Below are 21,914 nucleotides of genomic sequence, written 5' to 3' on the forward strand. Positions count from 1 at the left end.
CTACCTAGGGAAGAGAGGGAAGAACAGTTACCGGAGAAGGCCCCTCAGCCTGGCCTACCTCCTGAGAGGGCACATCCTGTAACAGTAAAGTTTCTGCCTGAGACTCCATAGAAACTCCTGGCAAAACCTCTGGCTCCACCGAGCCTTCTAAAGAACCGACGTCCAGGACTGCCGGTTCATCAACCCTAGGCTTGACTGTCTTGTCCTTGCGCTTCTTGGATGAAGCGGGCGTCGGAGCATCCGACGGCATATTATAATTGCAACGCTTCCCAAACACTAACCTGGCACAATCAAGCCTACTCTTAATAGTGCGTTTGTTAAATCTAGCACAAGAACGGCAACCAACAACGTCGTGCTCAGGCCCTAAACAAGGTATACACAATGTATGATAATCCCTATGCGGTATCTGCTTCCCACAAGAAATACAGTTATTCACTTTTCTGACATCCGGTTAAATACTGAGGCAAGAAAAAACCAAAATGTTCCCCAACGGGGTACTTAGCCAACTCTGTTTCGGTCTGAAACTCCGGTTTCGGAAATATCTCAGAACGCCAACCTGCACTCGCAAAATTGCTTCTGCATCGGACCATGCGGCAAAAAAGACTGAGGATATGACGTCGGTCATGCGCATTAGTACCCTGACGTAATGACGTCAGTCTAAGGCGCCATGACCGACGTCAGCCTTATACTCTGGTATTCGGGCCGACTGGACGCGGACTATACCCAATAGTCAGGACTGCAGCAATGGAAGACGAAGAACATCTCTCTAGGACCTTCCAAGATAATGAACTGCAGTTCCCCCTCGATGTCTGGAATATCTGCAGAATCACTCTAGGACCTTCCAAGATAATCAACTGCAGTTCATCCTCGATGTCTGGAGCAGATGACTGCAAAGCCTCAGAGGATATGCGAAAAGATGGATCCATGCTGGCTTCCAATGGGGTCGTGTGAGAGGAATCTAATGTAGATGCCGAATGGCCTACAAAGCTACTTCTACAGAGATGTCTGCTGAAGGCTGGACAGTTAAAGAATCTGGCTGAGACTTGTAGGCCTTCTTTTTATCTAGCGGTAGTATTTCGGGGTTATTAGATCCTACAATGCTACCCTAAGCTGTTTAAGCCATTGGTTTTCAAGACAAATGAACAGAAAGACAAATAGCTTCTGAGTGTCTTAGGCACAAACACTTTAGGGATACTACAAGACATATCATCGTGGGACACACGCAAACAAGGGAGACACTGTCGTGATGCTCCTTTTGGGGAATCTGCCTCCCATACTGACATTTTCATGAACACCACATAAGCAAAATAAAATACAAGACCAGACAAAAGAAAGAAAAAAAAACCCAACAGGGCACTTATCTGACAGATAGTTATTCAGTACAGCAGCAAGGCATTCAGACCAATGAGCGATAAAGGCATTCGGACTGGAGGCAAAGAAGTGCTGGGTAACTTTGTCCATACATCACTTTTGCGTCCTATGTCATGTGTGGGGAGCATGTGTGTGACTTATGGCACATACAAGATCATAAGACTTTGGTACACTGTCGGAACATTGGGCTGCCCTAGGCGGGAGATCACTACAGTAAGGAATACTGCAACCGTGACACAGAAGGACATCTCCGCTGCTCCTCATTGAAGGATCTGCTTTGTGCTGTGAAGGATAAATCCAATGAAACTTCCTCAGCTGGTGTAGCTGAAGACTGAGTGTCTTCAACGTCAAACTGACAGTAAGACACTGGAGACATCTGCACCACATACACCAGTGAATATGAAGTACCAAAGTCCCTCTGGGGAGAAGGTCCCATTTTTCTTTAAGTACAGGGCTTGTCAGTGGCTTTTTTTTCAGAGGCTGGCTGTCTAGATTTCAGAAAAAAGAATAGTTTTGTAAAATCTTACCATAACCATAGATGCCCTTCTCTTCCATGTTGCAGTATTCTAGGTGTGGGCATTTCTGCTCTCAGGCGACTCGTACGTCAGCTTCTATACCAAAGCTTCAGCTTGGCTGTTGCAGTGTGAGTGGGACGTGACATGTAGGGCAATAAACCAGGGGCTGTAAATGTGACGTCTGCACGCACAATCCTCAGAACTTGAAGGCCAGCAGGCAGAGAATAAGGCCCAGCAGGTGGGATGCCAGTTGTTTACAGCTGTGTGACTTGGAGACCTACTGTAGACCTGGGGGAATGGTGGCCGGGAAGGAATACTGCATCACAGAAGAGAAGAACATCTATTGTTATGTTAAGATTTTACACAACTATTTTATGTCCTTCTATTCCTATGTTGCAGTATTCTAGGTGTGGGAGCGTACCACAGCATAAAAGGATGAGAAGGTGGTGGCAGATGAAGAGGGTTCTATAAGGTTGGTTCTCAGGGACACCTTGTCTTTGTGGAAGACGGTGTGGGGGAACAAGCCATTAAAGCCTGAAGTTCTAACACTCTTCCAGCTGAAGTGATAGCCACCAGGAGGACTGTCTTCCATGTACAAATCTGCAAGGAGGAAGGCCTGGCAGGTTCAAAGGGATATTGGGTTAATTTCTCTAACATGCAGTTAAGGTCCCAAGGTGGAGGGGATAGGTTTCCTAGGTAGTCTCATGTGCAAGACCCCTTTACGGAAGTGCTTTACATTGAGCCTAGCTAGCAAGGGGGGATTCCAGGGGCAGGCAGACTGATATGGCAGAGAGGTGTACTTTTACAGAAGAATAAGAAAGGTCACTTTTTATCAATTGACACAAGTAGTTTAGAACAAGGGGAAACTCCGCGGAGCTTAGGTCCCTTCCCTTTTGAAGACACCATTTTGCAAATATTTCCCATTTAGCCAAGTAAGATTTTCTGATGGTAGGTTTCCTTGCTTCCCTTCGGACTGAAAGCATGTCCTCTGAGTAGTGGTGTCTGAAAAGGATCAAAAGTTTGTCATCCACAAAGTCAGGGACAACATCTGCAACTGTGGGTGTAGGAGAGTTCCTTTGTCTTGTGACAGTAGGTCCACCTTGTAGGATAACTTGAAGTGATTGCCCTTGGTTAGTTTGTGAAGTAGGGGGAACCAGTGCTGCCTTGGCCAGTAGGGAGTCACTAACAAGATTTTTGGTTTGTCCTTCTGAATTTTCAAAAGGACTTTCTGAATCAGTGGGAATGGGGGGAAAGCATAAAGGAACTTCCCCTCCCAAAAGATGCTGAAAGCGTCCACTCTCCATGCTAGAGGGGAGTGGGATTTTGAACAGCAGTTCTGCAGTTGCCTGTTCTGGGGGGAGGCAAACAGGATTATTTGTGGAGCACCCCACCGGTGGACTATGTCTAAAAAACCTCCCTGTTCAGTATCCATTCATGCTGAGGAGAGGAGGTCCTGCTCAAGAGATCTGCTTGGTAGTTGTCTTGTGAGAGGATGTAGACCGCTTGCAGGACTAAGTTGAGGCGAGAGACTAAGAACCATATCAGCAGGGATAGACTGCACAGCTGAAAGGCCTTTGTTCCTCCCTGCTTGTTGAGGTACCACATTACTGTGGTGTTGTCGGCGACAATCTAGAGCACCCCTGGAACCAGAAGGAGAGTGAAGGTCTTAAGAACTAAGAAAACTGCTGTCACTTCCTTGATGCTGATGTGTTTGGCCTGAAGAGAGGGATGCCATTTTTACTAAATCCTGTAAGAGGCCAGAATTGCTCCCCAACCTGAATCTGAGGCATCTGTATGTGTATGGGTTGGGGTGGGGGGTTGTAGTGGGAGCCCTGGTTTCAATTGCATTTGCTAGATCCACCAGCTGATTTCTGTTTTCGGACAGGGAAGGAGGGGAATGGCCTGCTCTAGGGGATGAAGGTGTTGGGACCAGGTGTTCTTCAGGAACCACTGCAGCTTGTGCATATGCATTCTTGCCAGTAGTAGCATAGGGATGGTTGCTGCCATTAAACCCAGGAGACGAAGAAATTGCCTTGCCATCACCTTTTGGGATAGTAGAGATTCCTGGAAGTGTGAAGTTAAAGACAGAACCTTGTCCTGAGAAAGGCCTTCATTGTGTCTGTTCTGATTCTGCAGCTGAGGAAAATCTTGTCCTTGCTTGGGAGCAGAGAGGATTTGGGGAGGTTGATGGTGAATCCTAGGTTCTGCAGGAGGGACATGGTGAAATGCATATTTTTCAATAGAGCATTCCTGGACTATGGCAGAATCAGGATGTCATCCAGATAAGGGTAAATCTGCATCCCCTGAGTTCTGCAGAAGGCAATGGCTGGGGCTAGGCATTTTGTAAACAGCCTGGGGGCCGTAGATAAACCAAAGGGCAAGGCAGCAAACTGGAAATGAGAGGAAGGCCCAGAGAAATGCAAAAATTGTCTGTGGGAATTCCTGATGGGTATGTGCAGGTAGGTTTCCTTTAGGTCTAGGGTGACCATGAATGCCTTGGCTGGAATGAGAGGCAGCAGGGTGGGGAGACAGCATTTTGAAAGAGGGTACCTGAAGATGAAGGTTTAGAAAGGACAGATCTAAGATGGGTCTCTAGGGGCTATCTTTTTTGGGGAACAGGAAGAGACAAGAGTAAAATCGCTTTCCTTCCTGTCCTGGAGGGACAGGTTCTATGGTGCCTAGCTTTAAAAGATCTGCAAGCACTTGTGGCATGAGATGGGGCCTGTTTTTTGGGTAGGAAAGGGGTGCCTCTTCTGGGTGGCTTCTCTTTCCAGGATAGGAAGTACCCTTTTTGGATAATGTTTAAGACCTACTGGTCTGAAGTGATGGATTGCCAAAAGGGGAGACAGTGGGAAAGGCGGGCTGAGAGGGGGAGGTGGGCAAGGCAGTCACGCATTACTGGGGCCTCCTCTGTCCTGAAAGGGCTGTCTGGGTTGCTGTGGTGGAGCAGAGGATCTGGAGTTGGTAGGTCTTCTAGCCCCTCTTCTGGACCTGGAAGAGGAGGACTGTGGAGTATGTCTTACAAAGGTGGCCTTAGCAGGGTAGTTCCCATAATTCTTGGGTATGGGCGACACCAGCAGGTGCTTAATGTCCTGGAGTTCTTTGCTTTTTTCTTGTAGATTTTTAAAAAGGTCAGCCGATCGTTTTCTGAAAAACACATTGTGGTCCAGAGGGGCATCCAGGATTTTAGCCTTGAAATCCACGGGGAGGTTCTGGAGTCTTGGCCATGAGTACCACCTGAGGGCTGAAGCAGATGCTGTAGACCTGACGGATGCTTCTGCAGCATTGTAGCTGCGTCTGATGGAATTGCCTGGATACCTGTTGAGCCAAGGAAAGTTTGGATGAGAAGTCTGTCTTGCTGGGACCGTCAGGCAAGTAGGCAATCATGGAGGAGGCTGGAGAGACCAAGTCTACTGCATACTTGGTCATGTGGGTCTGATAATGTAAGGCTCTGAAAGCCAAAGTTGAAGAAGTGTATACCTTCTTCCCCATCCTATCCATGTACTTACTGTCTTTGTCAGTGGGTAATAGGGAGGCAGAGGGTAGCAGTCTAGACTGTTTATCTTCCGTGGTGGCAATAACAGCTGTGTCCACCAAGGGTGGCTTAACTAACAATTTGTGGTCCCCTGGTACTTTATAGAAGTGGTCAGGATGCTTAGGGGCAGGAGGCTGGGAGTCAGAGGACTTAGAGGCAGCGCTGAAGGCATCCAAGTAAGCAGGCAAGAACAGGGGGATCTGCTGAAGGGGAGGGTGATTCCACTTGCAGCAGTTCAAAGTACCTTTTTTTGGGTGTCAGTCATTTGGGAAGTATCCCATTTAAAGTAATCCTTCATCTTGGTGATGGTCTCACCAAAAGTAATGTCCTCAAGGGGAGAGTCCCCCTCCACAGATTCCTCATCCGGAGAGTAATATTCCTGGGGGGAGGCAATCTGGGAAACATAAGAAATGGACTCTTCTGATGATGAGAAAGTAAGAGTCATGTTCTTCTTCCCTGACGTGAGGGGTCATGGATGGGTGGGAAGAAGCAGAGACCGGCCTACGGCTCAGAAGAGGCAGGGTGGAGGTAGCTGAGGCTGAAGGCCTAAGGGCCATAAAGACCTGCATGAGAGAAGTGAAGGCCTGACAATCCGGTGTGACTTCTGAAGAAGTGGAGGTATTTTTAGTTTTCTGCTTCTTTTTGGCTGGAGAGGAAGTAGAGAGTGGCCTGGCATCTGGTCTGGGGATTAGCACATCCAAATTCTGGATCCCTGCTGGAGGTACGTCCGAAACTGGTTCCCCCTTCCCCCTCGACCTCGACGGGCGTCTATGTCTGAATGAGCTCCGAGGACGTGCCGATCGTCTGCAAAATGGCTTCCTCGAGGGACATCGCTGCAGTCGACGGATCCTTCAAGCATGCCTCAACCCCTACATCGGCAGTTGGCGGTGTGTCGGGAAGTGGAGCGGCAGCTGAAGAAGGCCTAGGAACCTTGGCTTTCTTGTGCGAAGGTTCGGGTGTGGCTTCCGGTGCAGGATCCATCTTAAGGGCTAACCACTTAACTCATCACATCCGAGTGACACTTCCAAGTGCATCTGCAGTTAACTCCTACTGACACCTCTAGGCGTCAAATACTGCTTGTTCATATTTGCATCAATAATTCCAAAACCATGTTATGTACAAGGTTTTAGAATATTTCATCTTAAAGCTTGCACAATGGCAAACTCAACTGCATTAATATTTGACATCTGTGTAGTGCAAGTAAACAGATATCAACTGTTTTCATGAAATTAATTTATGTAGATATAATTTTCTAAACATCTCAACAACCAAGTAACACAGACAGAACTCCTTAGCCTCATCTGAAAGCTCTCAGCCAGAATAATAAAACGCTGCTAACAGTATGTTCTAAACATGAGTGGTTGCTAAGCTGTTGCAAGTTTTTTTATAAAATATTACAAATGTAATAGTTACTATGTTTAGTGACTTATAAAATTCAGTTTAACATCTAGAACCTAAAGCATATTACCGCTATAAAAATAGTTTGTGCAGAAGAGTTTAACATTTACACTTTTCATAACCCCTATGGTTCCAGAAATATGAACATTTGTTTGAAATGTGAGGACATAATTTGATTTAGTCAAAAGGCCTGGGCTCCGCCCATTAGAAGCTACACTGCAAACTTCCAGAGCTTCATTGGAGTGAATGAGTTAAGGCGTTGGTTCTCAAGGTAGAGATTTAACGCGGCTAGAAAGCTGTGCAAGGTCTTGGGCACAAACAATTGACAAATAGCGCAGGAGGAGTGATTGTGTTCCCGGCCTAGGCAAAAAAAAAACACACCTGTCATGGGCGTCCTTATGGGGTATCTGCCACCCACATTGGCACTTTCCCTTTTTTTCCTGCCATCAGCTAAAGGCTACAACAACCAACCGTTAGCTAGAACAATCGTCAAAAATAAGAAAATTAGAAACCCAACGGGCTACTTATCTGTAAGATGCGACGTCTGTGAATACGTGATCGTACGATGCGAATGTCGTCTGCGGCTGAAAAGTTCTGAGGATTGTGCGTGCAGACGTCACATTTAAGGCCCCTGGTTTATGGCCCTACATGTGATGTCCCACACACACTGCAACAGCCAAGCTGAAGCTTTTGTACAGAAGCCGACGTACGAGTCGCCCGAGGGCAGGAAATCCCACACCTAAAATACTGCAACATAGGAATAGAAGGACATCTGTTAGTTGCTTATCTGGAGTCAGGATATGCCAAATTATACATCCACTCAAGTTGCTGCACCACAGGTACCAGTATGTAGGTGCAAATGACCTCAGACCTACCTCCCAAGACTATAAGAAGACAGATGTAGATCTCTCTGATTGTGTGTCTCAGGTTGGTATGAGCCTAGCAATGAGCAGCATATTACCTTCACCAAGGATGATGCCACAACATGAAAAAAAAAGATGGTTGAGTTTAAAAACTGGCTGAGTTTCTGGTATCATTCTAAGGGTAGCCAATATTTGTCAGCATATGAAGACACGGCTAACAGACCACAGTGCTTTTCTAAGGATGAATACCAGGAACCTAAACAAAAAACTACACTCTGTCCAAGCCCTTCTCAGCCCACAGAATGTAGACATCTGTGCTGTTACCGAGACATGGTTTAAAACAACAGGCAGCACCAGGCAGTGCAAGGTTTTACTGCCTTTCACACTTTTAGACCAGCTGTTACACAGACAGGGACTAAGCGTGGAGGTGTCTCAATATACATCAATAACAAGCATGCCTCTAGGTTGGTTAAACAGGGTGATGCACTGGAGTTTCTCCACGTACAGATTATCGAAGATAAAATGCCATACCACATCCTAGCCAGCAACTGTTCACCCTCAATGTCCCACAAAATTCATATTCCATACTTACACTTACTGGAAACACTCACCATCCAACCTAACACCTTACTCATGGGAGACTTTAATTACCCCTCTACAGAATGAGAATCCTACATGGCCTTAAATGTGCATGCAGAGATTTGTGGCCTTCATAAACATAAACACCTTGGACCAGTTAGTGCATAGGCCCACCAGTACAACATACTGGACCTTGTATTCACAGATATGGGAGAATGCTGCACCCCCCCCCCCCTTAAAATGCTGCATCCTCCCTGGTAAGAGTTGACTACAGCTGTCTCCTTCAAAATGAAAATCAACTTGGTAACCCCAGTAAAACCAGTAATAGTTAGGAACTATTCCAAGGCAAACTACCTTTTATTATACGATACAATTCTCAAAGTTCAATGCCACTCCAAATTCAGAGAACACAGCAGCCTATGCAGAATTGTTCACAGAACATCTGTCCAGCCATGTCAATGACTGCATAGAGGCTCCTGTACCTACCAGAAGCAAGCCCAAAACCAGCTCCAAAAACAAATCACCCTGGTGGCATCCTAAATTAAACAAGTTATACAACAAAAGGAAAATAAAAAACATGGCTAAAATCAGAAAGTGTAACTCACATTGCGATAAGAACTCTTTTCATCAAATTAAGACAGTTAACTAAAAGGATTACTTGAGTCCACTAAAGCCAGTTCTGAGGTCAACAAGCCTCCCGAGCAAAAACAACTACAAGGCGTTCTTCAGCTATGTCAGAAACCTCAGGCAGCACACAACAGTGTGCTGAACTGGTGGTTAATAGTGTAATATTCAGTGAGCTGGGTGATATAAAGAATCAGTTCCAACTTTACCCTCCGCTCCCTCTCCAAAATATACATTAACCCTAAAACAGACAGCATGTCCTGTCTGTCCACGCTAAGGCCAAGAACACAGCCTCAGAGGGCCCTATATATACATTAAACCTAACCCTTCCAACTATAAACAGACAGCATGTCCTGTCTGTCCACGCTAAGTCCCAGAACACAGCCTCAGAGGGCCCTATTAATATCCTAACATGCCTCCTAAACAGTCTAGAATATGACCTCTCAAGGCCACTGGAGTCACTATTTAACTATAGTCTCAAAACAGGCTTTGTACCATGAGAATGGAGAATTGCAACAGTCTTCCCTCTTCATAAAGGCAGACCATCAACAGATCCCAGAAACTACAGAGTCATTAATCTGTCTAGTCCTACATGCAAAGCCATGGAAAGAATTATCATGGAAATGATAGACAAAGACATAGGAGAGCTTGAGACACTAGATGCATCTTACTTTGGCTTTTTCAAAGGAATTTCATGCCTATTAAACCTGGTGCTCTTCTTTGAGAAGGTCACCAAGGCAATGGATGAGGATAAAACAATGCATACTGCCTACCTTGCCCTGGATAAGACATATGATACAATTACCACACTGAGGTATTATTAACAAACGCAAAGAAATAGGCATAAACGTCTATATAATGCACTGGATAGCCAGCTGACTGACAGACAGGACACAGGAAGTTAGGAATGGTGAGACCACCTCCACAAAGAGGGCAGTCACCATTGAAGATCCTCAGGGTTCTATGCTGGGCCAGCTCCTTTTTGGCATCTACTTGTAGGAAGTCAAGGCTTATGTCAAAGGCCTCTGGCTGACCAACCAAGTTCACAGATGTTTGCAAACTGGGAGCAGTTATAAAACGCTTCCAAGATGCAGACATCTTACAAGAGGGTCTAACACAGACTAATGAAAGGTGCCAAAGCCACAGCTTAAAACTCAATGCCAAAAAATGCATTGCAGTACCTTTTGGGAAGTCGTCCACCCCTGTGAAATAATGCCATCAATAAAACACCTCTAAGAGATGACCTACTAGTCAGTGATCTGGGATCACATATAAATAGTAACCTGACCTTTGACCAACACATGTCCAAGGTAATTAGGAAATCCTTCTATCCTTATTAGTAAAGGCATGGCATCTATGTCCAGGAAAGTCAATGTACCATTATACTTGCCCTTCATCAGACCCATTACTAAGTATAAGGCTCCCTTTGGTATGTACCTGACCAGAAACATGTAGCAACTGGAAAATCTAGGTTCCTTACAAAAAGAATTCAGGGCACAGACATAATGTTTTATGTGGATCACTTAAAAGCCCTATCTCTATACTTGGTCTCCTACAGAATACTGAGAGGTGATCTATGCCTGCCATACACAGCATCCCTGGACCCATCTCTGAAAACCCTTTTGCACATTCATAAAACAAACAGCATCAGAACTACTAGATCTAAACACCTAAATTTTGCCTGCAACATAAACAGAACATACTGAAGAGACAGGCATGTTTCTCAGAGAATTCACATTCTCTGGAAAAGGCTTCCCATCCATGTGAAACAAAGTCCCTCTCTAACCCAGATTAAGTGTAATTTGGACCATGGGTTTGGTAAATTGAAAATTCTCCCCTGGTCTGATACCTTTGTCTTTGATGGACAGAGGCAGCCAGTAAATCATTTCATAAGCAGCAATCATCCTTATATACATGTCTAAAATATACAACTTGTGGAACACATTTGGGTTGCACAGTTAGGCTTAAAAAGGCCCTAGTGGTTGTTACCCTAATACACATCTATGAACCAATAAATGCTTTAAAGACTCAAATAGTGAGTTTCATTGGGTATTTTTTTCCTGCTGTTTAGTTCCACTGCCTGATTATCAGCCCCTCCCAGCCAGTCATCCCATTTGTTACCAATCACTGCGGCAAGGGCCAGCTGGGAGGGGCCATCATTTACACAGCCATCAGGGACGGTTCAAGTTTTTTCTTAAGCCCTACATCTTCTGCATACCCTTGGTTTTGTGAGGGAAAGGGGCAGGCACTGGGCTCACTACACTTGTCCTTCCCTACTTCTACAAGAGGCGCTGCCAGCAAGCAGCCTTGCTCTCCCATTCCCAATCATGTTTGGGTGCTGGTATGCCTGACACCCATCGCATAAGGCACACCCTCATGTTCACAATGAGCGCCCATGACACATCGCTCCCCTGGGTGACGTCAGCAGGCCATGCCCCTCACTCCTCTTTCCTCCTGCTTGGGTCCTCCAGTGCTGGGGTCACTAATGGGCCATCGGTCCCCTGGGTTGCAGCTGAGGATCTATCCCTCCATGCATACAGCCAGGCTTACAATTCTGTTACTTACAAGAACTGCAGTTTAACTTCGAAGTGTCAGGACTCAGTTTTGGGTCTTGCACTTGACAAGGAGCCAGCTTTTATGAAGAATGCCTTAAAGTAAAACAACTCTCATCAAAATAGTGCTGCATTGTACATTTCTTTCTTTCTTTGTGTATATAACACTGCACACAAAAACTGCCTTCATTATTTCATAAGCATTTACCCTGATGGACATTTCACAGTAAATCATTAATAAATGCACAGAGACCACTGCTGACAATTAAAGTTGTACATAAGTATGTATTCCATGTGTCCATTACCTAGTGTTTGTTCTACACATTCCTCCTTCAAGGTGGTTCAATATATAGAGAACAAAATAATCCATATTGATGCTGAAACAGAAGGTCTGCCATCAGTTCTGGTAAACTTATTCTAATAGTTACCAGACTGTTCTAAATATGTTATCACTTCTCCAGCTTACCACTAGAAAAGGAAATCAATTAGTCATGAGGTGACTCACTCCAGGGATCTTAACCTAGACTCTGACATGAAGAGGTCATGCTGGACAGACAGGTACATCTCCCAGAGACTGCCACTTCTCAGGAACAAGCTTCCAATTCACGGGAAACAGAGCCCCTTCCCTGACCTTCTTCAAACACACCCTAGATCAATGGATGGGTGACTGCAAATTCACTCCTGGTGTGGCACCCAAGTCCCTCCTGGACAGAGGAAGTCAGTGCTGACTACCGTAGACCCTAACCTCTGCAAATTTCACTTACCTAACCACCAACAATTGGGGAACTTGGGAAAATATGGATAGGCTTGTATGGGCTCTAGGGCTGTTAGCCTAGTAACCTTCTATGAACCTATGAGATAAATAAGAGAAACTAATTGTTCTTGCATGCAACAAAATAAATTAATTCTCAAAATATTTGGTAAATAAATAAGAAAATTGTACAGGTTAAAAAAAAATCCATGCAGAGAAAGCACAATAAGCAGTCTGCTAACTTCAATGAAAATGTCAGCAATCAATCAAACCAGCGGATTACAAACACTCGTATTCATTTTTAAACACCTGGGCTGTCTTTTTACAGGCAAATCATAACAAGTTATGAGCTATGCAGTAGACAGGGTCCCAGGGGAACATGTAAAATAATGCACCATATCTAGGATCAACTATGCTGAATGGCATGAACGATTATAAACACATCACCCAGAAGCAGTTATTCCACTGACTGGCAACGTACAGAGTATCGGTACACAGCTTTTTTAAAACAAGCTAGAAAATGTAAGGTAAATAAAGTGGAACTTGGAATACTGTGAGTAGTTGTAGAAGCTATCTAAAGAAGCATACTTTACTGTGCAACACACCTCTCCTATCATCATTGTGGGAGTAAAGCAAAGAACAAAAAGCTTAAGAAATGTTATTTGAAAAAAATCTACTCATTCAGAATAAATATTGGACCACCTATGCCTGAAAACTGCACATAAGAGTGAGATGACATCTGTATGAAGCTGAAAAACAAGTGCATCATAATACTACGACTTAGTATTTCCTGCTCACCTTGTCTCCCACAAACTGATCAGGCAATCTCCAGTACAATGTAGCCTTCGTCTGGTGTTGTGGCAATGCAGCAGTATCTAGCAAGATGTCGGGGGGCTGAGAAAAGATACCCTGCACAGTTCCAGTCAGGTTATGTAATGTTACTACACGTAGAACATGCTGGTCTGGAGTCAGTGTGATCTGTAGAGCAATTAAATAATAGTTAACAAACTTAGCTAGTTATAGGAATTGCCAGTCTATACATTTCTATTATCATGTGCTATCTCATCAGCAGAGTGGAAACACTGGAGTGCAAAGACCATTTAAACTGTACTCATACAACAAACATGTACTTGAATAAAGAAGTATAATATACTTGAAGGCAAAATATAAACAAGGATTAAAAATTAATGCAAGTTTCAAATTAAAAGTAAACAGCAAAAGGTTTATAAAAATATGATTTAAGTGATCCTTAAAGCTGCTGATAGACACCAGAGTCCTCAAACTTTACTGGTAAAACTTAGTATCCTTTCTGGAAAAAAAAAACCTACTAAGTTTTTAAATTTGTCTGGCAAAAAGCTCTATCAGTAACTTCTACAGCAGACATAAAATGAATACAAGAAAATAACACATTTGTAATGTTTACATAAAATGAGCACGCAGTAGATAGTAGTTCTCAAATCTGTGCCATCTACCAAACAAATGCTCATTGTGGTGCACATCCTAGACAGAGGCGAAGGCTACAGTGTCAGCAGCTAATATGATTCATTACCAGTAAAGTACAGTTGTGTGCACTTACCATAAATGTAGATGTTCGAGTGTATTCACTGTTGTAGTCATTACATTTGGGTTATCTGTTTGCAGGTAACCCTCAGCCGGCCTGATTATCAAAGTTTTGGGTCCTGCGTCAGTTGTTGTCTCTTCTTCCATGACGTTATGTAGTCAGGGGTATAAAGCATGCAGCCAACGCTATTACATCAGTTTTTCTTGCCCCAGATGTCAGGTGCCCCCATAATGGGAAGCAATTATATACAAGGTTAGACCTCTAACAAAAAGCAAATAGACCAGAAAGCTTAAATACAGTAAACAAGAAGAGAGGTATAGCCAAGTAAGTCAGGGGGCTGGAGGGAGGGTAACCAGGACTGCAACAGTGAATACACTCAAACATCTACAGTTATGGTAAGTGTGCACAACTGTACTATGTTCTTCTTGTTTCACTGTTACAGTCATTACATTTGGGTAGATTCCCAAAGCTAAGGAAGGGAGAAGGTCATTAGAGAGCATTAGGACCAGCCATTAGGCCCTGCAAGACAGCAGTGGCAAAACCAGCTCTGGATTTAGGAAAAAAAAAAGGCAAATGGTAATGCTTGGTGAAGGTATGTACAGAACTCCAGGTAGCAGCTTCTAGGATGTCCCTGGGATCTAGCCCTCCATGCATACAGCCAGGCTGTTGAAGTAGATGCAGCCCTGGTAGAATGTGATCTTATCCCCTGTGGGGTAGGTTTTCCATGGTGCTTAGAGCAGAAATGAATGCAATGACCTATCCACTTAGAAATGGTTTGCTCTGAAATGGCCTTCCCCTCTGTCCCTGCAACAATGGCAACTAGCAGTTGTTCAGTTTTCCTGAGAGGCTTAGTCCTGTCCAAGTAAAATCTAAGTTGTCTGTGAGCGTCCAGAGAGTGCAGTACTCATTCTCCTTTGTTCTGTGGATTAGAAAAAAAGGTTGGCAAATGAAGGGATTGATTGAGGGCCACACTGGATACCACCTTGGGCATAAAGGAAGGGTTGGTCCTGAGGGACACCCTGTCCACATGGAAGATGATGAAAGGCTCCACTGCCATGAGGGCCTGTAATTCAGTCACCCTTCTTGCTGAAGTGATGGCTAGAAGGAAGGCTGTTTTCCAAGAAAGGAATTTCAACTCTGCAGTTGCAGCTGGCTCAAAAGGAGGTAGAGTGAGCTTTTCCAATACAAAGTTAAGGTCCTAGGCTGGAGTAGGGGATCTCCTGGCTGGTATTAAATTTTTGACCCCTCTGAGGAACTGTTTCAGCAGGGGGTGAGAGAAGAAGGGAGGCACCACATTATAATGTGCAGAAATGGCTGAGTCATGAATTTTAACAGAAGAGAAGGAAAGGCCCCTGTTAAGCATCTCTGTCAAGTATTGAAGAATATGTGGTAAGCTAGGCACAGATGTGCCCTGTGCCCATCCCCTGAGTTTGGCTCCAGGAAAAGTATCTTTTCCACTTTTCAGCATAGGATTTTCTAGTACTAAGCCTCCTTGCCTCCAGAATGACATCCAGCACTTGTTTACTGAGGGATGGTATTGGAGAGCTCAGGTAATTAGCCAGGCTGCAAGGTTCAGGGTTTGAAGCTGGGGGTGCAGAATCTGGCCCTCCTGCTGGGGCAGCAGGGAAGGGGTCTGAGGCAGGTGCCAAGGTTCCAGCAGTGACATACTGCGCAGGAGGGGGTACCAGTGTTGGCGTGGCCAGTCTGGTGCAATGAGTATTGTCTTTGGTTTGTCCTGTTTGATCTTTAGTAGAGCTTTCGAGAGGAGAGGCAGAGGGGGGAAATGCATAAACTGAGAGGCTTTCCCAGGTGAAGGACAAGGCATCCACTTTCCAAGCTTGTCTGTGGGGAGTTCTTGTGCACAATTTGTCCAACTGGTAGTTCTGAGGGGAGGCAAACAGGGGCTCCCCCATTTGTTTCTCAACATGTTGAATATCTTTGGTTCCAGTTTCCACTCATGTGGGTCCATTAGATTTCTGCTTAGGTCATCTGCCAGTGAAATTAGCTTGCCTGGCAGGAATTGAGCCTGCAGGTGCACTTGGTAGCTCAATGCTGTGTTCCACAGAGCCATGGCTAGTCTGCAGAGAGGGTATGAGTGGGTTCGCCCCTGCTTGTTTATGTACCACATAACAGTGGTGTTGTCTGTCTTTACCAATAATTCTCCTGGAAGAATGTGGCCCTTGAAGGCTGTCAGAGAATTCTGTACAGCTAACATTTCTTTTTGATTGATATGCAGGTGCATTTGACTTGGGTTCCATTTGCCCTGAATACACTGCCCTGCCAAGTGAGCACCCCCATGCATAGTCTGATGCGTCTGTTGCTAGGGTTTGGGTGACAGGGGGTAGAGCGAATGGCAGTCCCTTGTTGTGGTAGCAGACCTCTGCCCACCAAAGGAACTCTGTCTTTATACAAGGAATGATAGGAATCATTGATTCCAGGTCCTGAGAATGTTGATACCATAGGCTTTTTAGATACCATTGTAGTTTCCTCATATGCAGTCTTGCATATGGAATTAGTAAGATGCAAGGGGCCATGAACCCCAGGGCTTGCAGTATTTTCCTTGCAGATAGCTGGGTCCTTGTGGCCAGTAGTTTGAAGTAGGCTGTCAAATAAACATGTTTCTCTGGCGTGAGGTAGGCCATCTGAGAAGTTGTGCTCAAGCTTGCTCCCAGGAATACAATTTATTGGCAGGGTACCAGGTGAGATTTCTTTTTGTTTATGGTGTACCCCAGTGAGGTTAGCAGTTTCTTTACAAATGCCAGATGATTTAATAGTATGTCCTGGCTTTCTGCCTGAATTAGACAATTGTCCAGGTATGGGTACATCTGAATATTTCTTTGCCTGAAGAATGCAATGACTGGAGCTAGGCACTTTGTGAATACCCTGGGAGCTGTAGATAAGCCAAAGGGCAGTGCAGAGAAAGTACAGTTTTGTACCTACCATAAATGTAGATGTTCGAGTGTATACACTGCTGCAGTCATTACACTTGGGATATCCTGCCGTCAGGCGGTTCCCCAGTTGGCCTGAGTTCCAAAGTCTTGGTCCGGCGTTGGTTGCTGTCGCCTCCTCCCTGACGTCAGTGCGACAGGGGTATACAAGATGCAGCCGATGCCATTTTCTTCAGTTTTTCTTGCCCCAGATGTCAGGTGCCACTAAATAGGTAGGCAATTCCAATTGCTAATAAAACATACATAAGAAAAGCAAACAACAACTTACAGCTACCAGCAAATACTCCCCATAGGTAGTAAAGGGTAGAAGACATAGGTACGTACCAGCCAGTAAGAGGGGAAGGAGGGAGGGTAACCTGGACTGCAGCAGTGTATACACTCGAACATCTACATTTATGGTAGGTACAAAACTGTACTATGTTCTTCGTGTTACACTACTACAGTCATTACACTTGGGTAGAATCCCAAAGCTGAGGTAGGGTGGCTGGTTCTATAAGGCATTAGGGGTGGCTATAAGGCCCTGCAGCACTGCAGTGGTGAAGCCAGCTCTGGATTTAGAGTATAGAGGCAGATGGTAATGCTTGGCGAAGGTATGTACAGAACTCCAAGTTGCTGCATCCAAAATATCCTTGGTAGGTACTCCCCTGAGGTAAGCAGGTGAAGTGGCTGTTGCCCTGGTGGAGTGAGATCTAATGTTGCTAGGTACAGGTTTTCCATGGTATGTGTAACAGAAACATATGCAATGTCCTATCCATTTTGAAATAGTCTGTTTTGAAATGGCTTTTCCCTGTGCTCCTGCATATGCTACCAATAATTGCTCAGATTTTCTGAAAGCTTTGGTTTTGTCCAAGTAGAAGTGTAACTGCCTGTGAATGTCCAAAGAATGCAGTAGTCTCTCCCCTTTATTCTGTGGTTTAGGATAAAAAGATGGCAGGTGAATAGTTTGGTTTAGAGCCACACTGGATAACACCTTTGGCATAAACGTAGGGTTAGTTCTTAAAGACACCCTGTCCTGGTGGAAAATGAGGAAAGGTTCCACTGCCATTAGTGCCTGTAATTCTGAAACTCTTCGTGCTGATGTTATTGCCAGGAGCAGAGCAGTTTTCCAAGAGATGTATTTTAATTCTGCTGTGTTAGCTGGCTCAAAAGGAGGTAAAGTTAATTTTTCCAAAACAAAGTTGAGGTCCCAAGTTGGAGTAGGTGCTCTACGGGGCAGTCTTATGTTTTTAGCCCCTCTGTGGTACTGTTTTAACAGAGGATGAGAGAATATTGGTGGATCCGTGTTGTAATGAACAGAGATGGCAGAGGCGTGGATCTTGATGGATGAGAAGGAGAGGCCTTTGTCCAGCATCTCAGTTAAGTATTGTAGTGTCTGAGGAATGTTTGGGACAAGAGGGTCAAGGCTGTGAGCTTGGCTCCAGGCACTGAATCTCTTCCATTCATCTGAATAGGCTTTCCTGGTACTAGGCCGTCTGGCCTCCAGAATGACATCCATAACAACTTTGGAGAGAGGGACTGCTTGCTTGACTAAGGAATCTTCCATGCAGCTAGGTTTAAGGTCTTTAGCTGGCTATGTAGTATTTGATTGTTGTGCTGAGTCAGCAGATGTGGGATTTGAGGCAGAATCCAGGGTGGTTCTTGTGCTAAGCTCCTTAAGATTGGGTACAAGTGCTGGTGTGGCCAGTCTGGTGCAATCAGGATCATCTTTGGCTCTTCTTCCTGGCTTTTATGAGTACCTTTGGCAGGAGAGGTAGTGGTGGGAAAGCGTATACTTGTAGGTTCTTTCAGCTGAATGAGAGGGCATCCACTTTCCATGCTTGAGGATGGTAACTCCTTGTGCAGAAATTTTGTAGCTGGCAGTTTATCGGGGATGCAAACAGATCTATGTCCGGGCTCCACCATTTATGTGTTATCATTCTGAATATTTGTGGATTCAATTCCCATTCATGGGGATCCATGATGTTTCTGCTTAAGTCGTCTGCCAGTGTGTTTTTCTCTCCTGGCAGGAACTGTGCTTGCAGATGAACTTGAAGGTTTACAGCTGTGTTCCACAAGGTCATGGCTTGTCCGCATAGGGGGTAGGAGTGAGTGCCCCCTTGCTTGTTTATGTACCACATAACTGTGGTGTTGTCTGCCTTTAGTAATAGTTGTCCTGGATGCAGCAGGTCCTTGAAAGCTATAAGGGCATTTTGTACAGCTAGCATGTCTTTTTGATTGCTGTGAAGATGCCTTTGTTCTGCGGGCCATGTGCCCTGAATACATTTGCCTGCCATGTGTGCTCCCCAGGCGTAATCCGATGCATCTGTTGTCAGTGTTTGCCTGGCTGTGGGTTGTGTAAAAGGCTGTCCCTTGTTGAGGTGACAAGCTTGAGCCCACCATTGAAACTCCTGTTGAAGGCAAGGGATTAGTGGTATAACTGTTTCCAAACTTTGACAGTGTTGTGACCATACATTCTTTAGGTACCATTGTAGTTTCCTCATATGCAGTCTGGCATATGGAATTAGTAGTATACAGGATGCCATGTAACCCAAGGCCTGCAGAATTTTTCTTGCAGGGAGTTGGGTCTTTGTTGCCATCAATTGAAAGTATTGAGTCAGTTGTCCTTGCTTGTCTGGCGTGAGATAAGCCATCTGGGCTGTTGTGTTCAAGCTGGCACCCAGGAATATTACCTCTTGTGAGGGCACTAGTTTTGATTTCTTTTCGTTTACTGTGTACCTCAGGCAACTTAATAACTTTTTTACAAACGCCAGATGCTTTAGAAGAATGTCCTTGCTTCTCTGCTTGAATCAGGCAGTCGTCCAGGTACGGATAAATTTGAATTCCTTTCTGTCAGCAAAATGCAATTACTGGTACCAGGCACTTTGTGAAGACCCTCGGCGCAGTAGATAAGCCAAAGGGCAGTGCAGAGAATTGGTAGTGCATTGAACCAGCTATGAATCTGAGGTATCTTCTGCAGTTTTGTCTGATAGGGACATGCAGGTATGCCTCCTTAAGGTCCAAAGTCACGAGCCAAGCTTTCTTGCCCAGCATGGGAAGAAGCTGCTGTAGTGTCAACATTTTGAATTTTGGAACATCCAGGTAAGTGTTTAGAGATGAAAGATCCAGAATGGGCCTCCAGGCTTTGTCCTTTCTGGGTACCAGAAAGAGCCTTGAAAAAATCCTTGTCCTTGCTCCTGTGATGGTACCTTTTGAATAGCTCTCATATCCATGAATGCTGTAATTTGTTTTTGAGCCTCCGTCCATTGATTTGGTGGCAGATTTGGCATTCCTTTTAACCTTGGCAGAGTGTGAAAGTGGAACCTGTAACCTTGAAATAAAATGTTGAGAACACATTTGTCTTTGGTGATCATTTGCCAATTGTGGTAGAAGAGTGCCAGTTTTCCTCCCAAGGGGGCAGCAAAGAGAGATTTCTTTGGCAGCTGTAGTGGGAAGTCATTGGAGCTGCTTTTTATATGGTTGGGGCCTGTCTTCCCCTTCTTTCTGGCCTGATGCAACCCATTGTCGAGGCCTGTAAGGACCTTGTGTTTGACCTCTACATCTTGGACGTCTGTATCTTCCCCTTTGAGGTCTGTCTGTAATTGGAAAGGACCAATTCTTTGTTGGCCAGTTTCTGCTAAATCTAGGAGACTGAACCTGTAAGAAATCCTTCACCGTTTGCATAGATTTTGCCTTATCCTCCATTTTCTTTAATACCTCTTCTGCCTTAACTCTAAATAACACATCCTGCTGCAAAGGTGCATCCAATAATTTTGCTTTAACATGATCTGGTAACGTATGTTCTTTTAACCAAGCATGTCTTCTAATGACAGAGCATGTAACTGTTGCTCTGCAGGAGGCCTCTAGAGAATCAAAACCACATTGCAAAGTATGCTTTCCCACTTGTTCAGCTGCATGCAATAAATCCTGCATTTCTTTAAAATTAGGAGGATCTGATTCTGGAAGCATTTTTTGTTTTAACTGAGACAGTAAAAATTGCTGACATTTTAGCATGTGAAACTGGCACTTTAAGGCTCTCATTGCTAAAGTTGCAGACGTATATACTTTCTTTCCCCATCTGTCTAATGCTCTGGAATCTCTGTCAGAGGGAAATGGATTCTTGGCTGATGAGGCCTTAACTCCTTTGGGTCCCTGAGAAATAGTTTCAGGGTCAGCTACAGGGCTTTTATACAGAAATTTGTGTGAGTCAAGGACTCTGTAGTATGTGTCAGGTTTAACAGGGGCTGGAGGTAAGGAATCAGGATTTAAGCTGGATTCAGTATACCCATCATCCACAATATCCAACACTGGCGGAATAGCAAGGGGTCTGTGTTGAGGTAATAAAAGGAAGTCTTTGAGCCTTTTCTTGGATTTTGAGTAATCCTGGCCTTCCCAGTGGAAATGCTCCCTCGTGGTATGTAGGGTTTCCCCAAAGGAGTAATCCTCAGGCGGTGAGGCTGATGGAATTGATTCCTCAGCATCAGAATCCTCATAAGGGGGGAAAGAATATCCTAGGTCTGAGGATGAATCAGAAGAGATGGACACCTGGTCGGATGAGTCATAGACTGCATCCTGTCTAGGCCTTTTATCAGGAGGGGGATGGGACCCCTGATCAGAGTGATTAGGTCTTCGGCCATTTTCAGCATTTGTTTCTTGGGCATGGAGGCCTGTCCTGGAGAATGCTGTATTTGTTTCTTTGATTTTAAAGGAGGCTTAGACTTAGCTGAGGGTTTAATGCTTAACTGAGTAGGTCTGAAGACACCCTCTGAAGCTGTGGGTTGCTCAGCTACACCGGATCCCTCTGAAAGGTTAGTCTCGGTAGGCTGAATAACTTGTGCATCCGAAGGCCCAGCCAGCTCCATGTGGGAGTCAGAGGTGGCCTGTGGTTCTACAGAAGCGGTCGTCAGGGGCTGCGAAGGCGCCTCGCTGAAAACCGGAGAACAGGCGGCTGGCCTAGAAGAGGCTTCGTCGTCAGTTTTGGGCCTTGGATGACTATCCTTGTCTTTGCGCTTTTTGTGTATTCCGGTCATCGGAAGTTCCGATGGCATGGTATAATTGAATTTTCTACCAAAATAATGTCAGGCAAAATCAAACCGATGTTTAATAGTGCGCTTGTTAAACCTAGCCCAAAACCAGCAACCAGTGATGTCGTGGTCTGGGCCAAGGCATGGGATACAATAGGAATGGAAATTTTTTATTTTATTTATTTATTTATTTATTTATTTATTTATTTAACATTTG

The 21,914-nt window shown here is 44.8% G+C and overlaps 1 protein-coding gene across 1 annotated transcript in view; it reads right to left on the bottom strand.

Annotated features, from left to right (window-relative positions):
* LAMA1 (laminin subunit alpha 1) overlaps positions 1 to 21,914 on the bottom strand; it is a 3,417,884-nt gene that overhangs the window by 2,227,973 nt on the left and 1,167,997 nt on the right. The window contains exon 18 of the mRNA XM_044066516.1: positions 12,987 to 13,166. Coding sequence (XP_043922451.1) covers positions 12,987 to 13,166 — 180 coding nt within the window. The remainder of the gene's footprint in view (positions 1 to 12,986; positions 13,167 to 21,914) is intronic.

Source organism: Protopterus annectens, chromosome 3.part1 (assembly GCF_019279795.1).
Source record: "Protopterus annectens isolate FY-2018-M chromosome 3.part1, PAN1.0, whole genome shotgun sequence".
Taxonomy (NCBI): Eukaryota; Metazoa; Chordata; order Ceratodontiformes; family Protopteridae; genus Protopterus; species Protopterus annectens.